This window comes from Ambystoma mexicanum, chromosome 2q (genome assembly GCF_040938575.1).
Source record: "Ambystoma mexicanum isolate Mex_15411 chromosome 2q, UKY_AmexF1_1, whole genome shotgun sequence".
Taxonomy (NCBI): Eukaryota; Metazoa; Chordata; class Amphibia; order Caudata; family Ambystomatidae; genus Ambystoma; species Ambystoma mexicanum.
In genome coordinates, this window is record NC_090924.1 from 685,244,408 (window position 1) to 685,253,287 (window position 8,880).

Consider the following 8,880-nt stretch of genomic DNA (forward strand, 5'->3'; position numbering starts at 1 on the left):
CCCTAAAACCCAGTTAAGTGAACTCAAAAACTAGTGGCTGTGAGAGCCAATGGAATGCAACCATTTTCTGCAGACATGTTTGTTAACTGCAAAATCAACTTCCAATTTCCAAGTGTTAAGTTGAGGCGAGTTTGACTGAGTGTCATGAAATTGAATGAGAACCATTTGTGTCGCAATACTGGGGAGGCAGCAGGTCCTACGTGTGAGATCCAGGGCGCAGCCTTTGGGCAGTCTGATCTCTTCCCCGCAGCCCTCACGCAGGAGATAAGATACGCACTCTGCTTGGGCGAAAGCCAGAAGTGACCAATGGCAATGGAAGACTACCAAGCCTTCGGTTTCTGACTCTTTGAAAAGGGGCCCGCGCTGTACCGTCCAAACCTGAGTCCGCTGGCCTCAGGCCTACCAAGATGACCCTGAGTGCTGCTGAGAAAGAGTCCATCGTCTCCCTGTGGGGGAAGATGGCTGGACACTCTGAAGCTATGGGGGCCGAAGCGTTGGACAGGTAATGTTTCATTATATACCATTTGAGCAGGGCCGACCCAGCCTTTAATCCTGCAGAGGTCCAAACATCCTTTACATTGGGTACAATACAGATGTTATTACAGCGCTTAGAAACATATGGGCTACAGCGTGAAGTGCTATATAAGGCCACAAATTACTTTAGTCCATCAGTTCACATAGGCAGGATCATTGAAACGTGTGTAATTAAAAATACATGACAAATGTATACTGCGAGCTTGAGTGGTGACCCGCAGTGTAAAAGAAGGCGGCATCACACATCAGAAGGTGCACCTGACGACACATCTGTAGAATTTGAAAAGCTGGACAATAGAAGTTACTAAAATAAGTGTTCCCATTGTATTGAATAGCTAGGGCTAAGGACTCCGTTGATTGTGTTGTGGCTCTGGCTGATCTCGGTGTGGTCAATGGCCTTTCATATCAGCTTGACAGTTGAGGAATGGGCTCCATGGAAGTAATGTCAGATTGCATTGCAGCCACATCTAAACTCCCTCACGCCAAATTTAAAAGCATAATTATTTTCAAATGCAGCACGTTGACGGGAACTGTGCATGACAACGTGTTGCATTTGAAAATAATTTGGGGTCAAGTGACTGGCGTGAAGTGTAGTATTTTTTATTGTGAATTGCCCAAATGCTTTTTATTATTATTTTTTTTTATTAGACTGTTCAATTATGCGAGTTAAATATGCAACTTTTGCTGCCCCATTACAAGGCCAGTTTGGTTTTGTGGTTAAGTTCCAAGCCTCACCATCTTGCAGGCCATGGTCCGTGGCTGGGCTAAAGCTTTTAATTTTATTCTATTTGAAAAAAAAAATGTGATATTTTGAAAATAGAATAAAATTAAAAGCTTTAGCCCAGCCACGAACCATGGCCTGCAAGATTGTGAGGCTTGGAACTTATCCACAAGACCAAAATGGCCTTCTGCCTGGGGCTGCAAAAGTTACATATTTAACCCGCATGATTGAACAGTCTAATAAAAAAAAATAATAAAGTATTTGGGCAATTCACAATAAAAAAGAACCCTCTGCCCACTACCACCCCTCTCTTCCCACCACCTGCTCACTACCACCTCCCACCACCTGTCAGCTACCACCTCTCCTCCACCCCTGCCCACTACCACCTCCCACCACCCTCCCCCTGCCCACTACCACTTCCCCCCTCCCACCACCTGCCAGCTACCACCTCTAACCCCTGCCAGCTACCACCTCTCTCCTCCACCCCCTGCCCACTACCGCCTCCCAGCACCTGCCAGCTACCACCTCGCTCCTCCACCCCCTGCCCACTACCACCTCCCAGCTACCACCTCGAAGGTAGTGGCCTTGCGTTAAGTTCTCTAGTCCAGAGTCTTGCAGGCCATGGTTTGTGGATAAACAGAACCTTTCGTTAATTCCCCCTTTTAAATAAAAATAATGTGATATTTTGCAAAGAGAATAACATTAAAAGCTTTAGCCAAGCCACGAACCATGGCCGGCAAGATTGTGAGGCTTTGAACTTAACCACAAGACCAAACTGGCCTTGTGCCTGGATAGCAAAAGTTTTATATTTAAGAATGGGTTGCAGGGTTAATATGTGCAATTAGGCTTAAAGGCACCATACTATATTGCTAAATATACAATACGGGCCCTGGGTGTGTGTGTCTTACGAGGTGACTTTGTTTGCGATTTTCATTTTATAAAATCCAATACATAAATAAGGATTGGGCATTGAGACCCTTACAATTTTTAAATAAATTACTAAGTAAAGTAACGCCCCAGTTTATTCACGGAGTGGATATTTTTCTTTTGTTAGCCATAGTGGCATTGTCCTGCCCATTCCCCAGGCTGTTAGCACTCTCCATTCACTGGAAATTGTAATGAAATATGCAGCCGAGTTGCTTTGAATACAGTATTTTGGAATTCCTTAAAGCAATAGTGAGCAGTAGTATGTGGTACGTGCGAATTCTTATAAATATAGAGCATCGATATTGACAATTTATTGTATTAGATCGACCATTAAATAATGATTTAATCCATATTAAGAGCCCCTGGTTTTAAGGGTAGAGGGAATGAGGCACATACAGTGTGAAAAGCGCGTGCAACATCTACCTCGGTTGAGTTCCTGCACTTTCCAGTATTCACTTTTTTCTGTCCATACCCCAGGTTGTTCACTAGCTTCCCACAGTCTAAGATCTACTTCCGGCACTTCGACCTCAGCCCGGGCTCTGCTGACCTGAGCCGGCATGGCGGCAAGGTCCTGAACGCCATTGGTGAAGCCGCCAAGCACGTGGATGACATTGGCAACGCCCTGTCCAAGCTGAGCGCCCTGCACGCCTACAACCTGAGGGTGGACCCCGGAAACTTCAAGGTGGGAAAGGTTTACAAGATCTATGCGCTCCTCTCCCCCCCAACCCCCTCCCAGAGTAGGACTGGTATTTAGAAGGATTTCTGTCTTCTGCCCGTCAAGCCAACCTTCCCAATTAACAATGGAGCCGAAAGAATTATTGAAAATGAATTTACAATTAGCTGATATTTAAGGTTTTTAGAGAGCTAATAGAAGGCAGCATGACATTGTATCTGCTCAGAACTGTTGCAAACTTTTAAACATGTGTTTCATATTAACAAGGTATATTGTTGGTGTTCCGTGGCATACGTAGGAGAGATTAAACAATTACGACACAAATTTAAGAGAGAGGCAGACAGAGAGTTGCTTTGAGTGGGCGACAAAACTGGGAAATGGAGGGGTCATGGTGTGACAGAAATGTTTCAGGTCATTGATGGGGGGAGATCTGTGTAAGACATACATTAAGGAGACATACATTTGAAAAACAAGGGTTAGGTTGGATAAGTGAGTGAAAGGAGAAAACTAGACCACTTACAATGTGTAATAGAAAGTGTCTAAAAGTGTCAACACTCCTCATCAACAAAGAGACAAGAAAGCTAGGCATGTGGCAATGTTTCTTGATTCGAGGAAGACATATTAAAGGGACAATTCAAACATCTTTTTGTTTTTTGTTTCAGCTGCTTTCTCACTGCATTGAGACAGTCCTAGCTGTCCACTTCCCAGCCGACTTCACCCCTGAGGCTCACGCCGCCTGGGACAAGTTCCTGGCCGCAGTATCTGCAGTCCTCACCTCCAAGTACAGATGAATTGTGGACTCAGTGCGGAAATCACGTGAACATTGTAGAGAAGATGGCCGCTGGGGTTTGTTGTGGAGTAAATAAGGTCATTCCTCCTTAAAAACAATGGCGACCTTAAGGAGGAGAGGAAGGACAGGGGCACGGGATGAGGGAGGAAGAGGAGGGGCTATGAGAGCCCGGGACAGAATCTGGAGAGGTCAATAAAGAAGGGTTACTCCTACAATGACTCCGTAATAATTATTGAGTGTGTGGGGCCGTAAAAGACAAAACAACTGGCGACGAGGGGCAACAGCCTTGTGTGCACAGGAATGGGAAAGGGCAATCAGCTCATAATTAGAAGGGCAGTCCACCCAGTTCAGGACGCCGATCCCGGCCACAGTAAAGTAGATAGGGCACTCTGCCCATGATGGGAAAGGCAGTCAGCCCAATTTAAAATGGCCGATCCCAGCCACAGAAAAGTGGAAAGTGCAATCCGCAATTTGGTCCTGGCCGCAGAAAAGGAGACCGGGATATCAGTCCACAGAGAGGAAGGCAGTCTGCCACACGAAGGTAGCCCTGGGAGTAGACGGCAGTATGCTGCATAAGGAAGCAGGAAGTGCGCCACAAGTTTGGGAGACAGGACAATCCACCCAATAGCATTGGCGATCCCGGCACTCAACAGAGTGAAACGAGCCATCCACCCCGCTGTTCTGTAATATTTGGTATCCCATGTCAATCCGGTATCCCCTGGTCTTCGGCTGTGTTCGGCTCGTCGCTGATTGGTTGCATTAGGCTCTAGCATGCCCCCTCTTCCGAGCTGTCACAAACAAAAGCAGCAGAGCACCGAGTGAGCTGCCTCATTGCTGTAATAGAAAAAACACGTTCATTTTGAGAGAAATCTTTGCATTAAAACACGAGGCTGCCTTTGAAGAAGCCGTTGATGTAAAGCTTTTTCTCAGAATACTCTATACCCACAACAGAACAAAGCTCGGCATTTCATAAACTTTAAGTTGTCATTAAAATATGAGGCTTCGACTGATAGAAGCCATTAATGACTCATTACAGTTCATGAAATGTTGAGCTCTGCTCCTTGTGGGAATAACAAGACAGTTACAGCTAATGAAATGTTTCTTAAGCCTCCCTATATTATCCAGCATTGGAAGAGGGGCTAGGGGGACAGCCACGGTGAAAGTCCTGCTACTTTTCCCTCAAATGCAGTGCACGCAATTCCAGGTTGTCTCATTCGCGCCCTCAAACCGCCCACCCCTGCCCCAATCTACTTTTTTGGTAACATTACTAGTGGCATATCGCATTTTAACACAACAAAAAAAAAAACGGCGGAATCATTACAGATGCAGGGAACTCATCTATTAGACCGCTGTCCAGGCACTCTGGGGCAAAATACATGCACATCTCCTGATTTGCATATGGATTGCACCAACAGAAATTACTTTTACCGGCACGCTTACCGCCAGACCCGTAATGAGGCCCATGGTGTTATTGTTAACAAGATACAGTATTATTCTTTATAAAGTACCTATGCTGCTATCACACCCGGCTGGTGTGCATAGTGTAGTTCGCTCCACAAGCAGGAGAGCCCCATGGGAGCAACCTCTCTGCCTGCCACTCTGTGCTTTTCTGTGCAGTGCCCTGTGACACCCCCACACGCCTCCTCCACCACGAGCGGCGTGCCTTTGTGGCGTGGGTCAGAACGATGCGGGCAACACAGTATGCTGTGCAGAAACATCAACCTAGTAGGCATACATGTTGTGCTTCTCACCCCTTACAGCATCTGCAGGTAAGAAGCCCTCAATTCCGAACACAAGTGGGATACTGCTTTGGTGCATGGGTGCAGCAGGCATGTGTTATGTTGCCTCCCTTTTACAATGGCCTGGGTTCAGAACCTGAGTCAGGAGATAAGTGAGAAGTTGTGCTGCTGCAAAGTGCCACCTCTTTACTCCTGCATGTTCTTTGGTCTCACATCCTTAGTTCAGAACATGTGCATGAGTGGAGTACTGTACTGATATATTCCTCTTTTGTGCAGATCAATACAGAAGCCCTTCCGGATTATTTGTCAGTGAGTAGGATTGATAGAGCCTTCCCTTTCAAACCCCACTGCCACAAGCTTGTTAAAGCATGTTAGCTGATTCTAGTGCAGTTCTTGGTGTAATTCCCTGGTTTAGCAAAGTCTGCTATACCAGATGATACTCTTAGAAAATGGAACAGTTCCTATTTCATCAACCTTGCGGCCGTGGAAGCTGCCAATGTTGTCAACGCTGTGAGGCCTTATTAGAATAAGTTTCACCATGAAAACATTTGAAATAAATAAAATAAAAATGGTACCTACTCCTGCTCACATGGAGATCACAGTAGAAAGTGTATTAATCCTCTCCACAGCAATATTACCAGTCTAGCTATCTTATAGGCTGTGTTTATCATACATTTGTTAAGAAGGAGATGCATACAGCAGGCGCAGGGGGTATGTAAAAACAGATTAATTGGCATGCATATTAAAGCCGTTCAAGGGTGCCCTAGTGATTGTTTGTGTTCCAGAGGTGGGGATTATATTTATAACGTGTTTATCCCTTCCATGATGATTTTCAGGATGCCATATTGGGTGCTGGAATGCTAAGTGTTTGCCATTATCTCTCTCTACCTGTCTCTCTCACATAATCTTTGACAAAACACCCTGCATAAACTAAATGTACTCTTGCCACTTCAATAAAACACCTTGACCATTAACCTCATATAATTTCAAGGTCTTTGATAGAACCTGAAAGTATAAAAGGTGCAGTCTAGAGGTGATACTCAGATCTCTGTGGTGGGGACTCAACCCACAGAACAACCTTACTGGCTCAATAAATGGCTATAGTCGGCCATGGTCCACAATCGCTGTCCATGATTGGCAAGACTTGACCGTGATTGGTGATGCTTGGCAATGGTTAGCTATGATTGGGGATGGTGGGCCATGGTTGGCAATGATTGTCTTGGGCATAGGCAACCGTGGTTGGTTTGGACGCTGCCGAAAGTCAGCAATGGCCAAGTGTGTTTGGCAATGGTCACCTGCTGTCTGATCCTAAAAAACGTTTGGTAATATGAATAATGCAAAATGCAAATAACCAAGACAAAAAACAGTTCATCCAAACAAAAGCCAGATTCTATATCTGCCTCTGCCAACCCTTATGTCATGCTTTCACCTACCTGGAGCTTATCTGATCAGGTTTCATTTTGGAAACGCTTTCAAATTGCGTCCCGATCCAAGATAGCACCCAGATGTTCTTGTCACGCGGTGACATCATCGTGTTCACATGCTCGGCAACATCTGATACCCGGAAATAAATAGAGGTAATTCAGAAGGCTTCTCAAATTGCAATTGTTTTGTATTGCGGAACGCTAGTTTGCCTTGCGGCCTCGTGTTTTCTATTTGCTCTCTCTCTTCCCCCTATCTGGGTTCCTGGGTTCCCTTCCTTGCGCTTCCTCCGTGAAGCGCTGGCTTCCCCCTTGCACGGCTCTGCCGTTTCCTCTTCCCTGGTATTCCAAGCTCTCGCTCTACTTTCTCCCATTCTTTCTTACCTTTCTCAGAGCCTCCGCTCCCTCCGTTGCTTTCCTCCATTTTCGCTCAAGTCTGATAGAGCAGAGCTACCCTTACCTTCAACTGGCTTCACTCAGGATTCACTGGACATTTCTCCTTTTCATGGGATCTGCAACCTGGTATCTGGAGACTTCTTCCTGGTTCCTGTAAAGACAAATTCTCGGAATAACACACTTAGCTGGAACGTCTTCTCAGCACCTTGTATTTTTTTTCCCCCTGGGACCTGACTCTCGGGGTAGCCGTAGTGCTTATCTGTTATCCTGTAATCGGGTTGCATGATGGCTACCTGAAAGGACAGGCCTTACCTCTTCCCAACAAAGGAGTCCAGAAGCAAAGAGGTGAGAACTGAACCTGACACCTTATCTCCTAGTCATCATTTAGGGCATTCATTTTGGCTCACATGCAGAGGGGAACTAAACCACCACCCCATGGAGCCAAAACTTAAAAATTCAAATGTAATCAGTACTCAAATAATTCTACTAAAATAAAAAGGTAAATAAAAAATGAATCAAATAAGGGATAAAAGTAAGTTTGAGTCCCTGTAATATAGCCAGGGGTGTGAATGTCTCTGTTGCAGAGATATACTTGTATCCTACGGGTCCGAATTTCCCATTCCCAGTTGGACTGCACAAAGGGTTAATATGCCTGCTCTGATGTGTCTGTTACATGCACTGCACATACCTACCATTATAAACAACGGAAGAGCTGTGGCCCCTGCAGCCCACACCTGAAAAACTGAAAAATATATTACGATTTGCTCCTCATAAAAACAAATGTCCCTTCTTCTGGGTGCTCCAGCACGGGAGCAGGACTTTTTTCATTTAAATAGGGCACTGCTGCTTCACCAGAATGGGACAGCCTTTTAAAGACTGCCCATGCTGGCAGCGGTGGACTATTTAAGTGATAAACTCTCCGTTCCTACACAGCAGCTTGGAACTTTTCATTTAAATAGGACGTTGCTCCTACACCAGTACAGGGTAGCTTCCGAAAGGCTTCCCTGAGCTGGTGTGGCAGCGGTGCCCTATCACCCACCAGATACAGAGGGTCACCCTCCGGCAGACCGGGCTTACAGCCGCCTGTCTGCCTCATGGGGTAGAGCTTGCTGAGGTGGGACGTAGCAAGATTCTGAACCAAACTGGGACTTGCCTGTACTTCAGAGTCCTATTCTAGAATCAGAAGAAGCTGCTCTAGTATTTGTGCAAGTGAGTGGGGGCTGTGCATGGGGGATGCAGCCGCTTCACTCGTGTGCTGAAGAGGGACACATTGAAACAATCAGCAAGGGATCCTAGCATTCTCAGTGTCCCAAAAACAAGTCTGTTTGGGTTGTAGCTGAAGACTGTGATGGGAGGCAGACCTAGTTCTCATCAAAACCTCAGAGGAAGCCACTCCCCAGGGTTACGATCAAGCTCAGTGGGACAACTTGTCAACTAACTGCCAACTCACCCTAGCTTTGGCAGAGCCTCCATTTATTGTGATTGCCAGATACAATTCCCTTTCACACTTTACCTTCAACATAAAAAATATACAGTAGTCACTCAGTGGCTGATTAAAGCTTGCACCCTATGCCTGTTTACCCGCTGTGAGAAACCTGAAGGTGTCACTCTGGCTAAATCCCAGAGATCTGTCGTCCAGGTGGCCAGGACATGGTTATTGGATCCAGTTCCTCCTGTGG

The 8,880-nt window shown here is 45.9% G+C and overlaps 1 protein-coding gene across 1 annotated transcript; it reads left to right on the forward strand.

Moving 5' to 3' along the window:
• The first annotated feature begins 305 nt into the window (after window positions 1-305).
• Window positions 306-3,860, forward strand: LOC138569688 (hemoglobin larval subunit alpha-like). The gene is made up of 3 exons (XM_069647877.1): window positions 306-502; window positions 2,660-2,864; window positions 3,518-3,860. Exons 1-3 carry the CDS (start codon window positions 408-410, stop codon window positions 3,644-3,646), a joined length of 429 nt encoding a protein of 142 aa, XP_069503978.1. The 5' UTR covers window positions 306-407; the 3' UTR covers window positions 3,647-3,860.
• The last annotated feature ends 5,020 nt before the right edge of the window (window positions 3,861-8,880 follow it).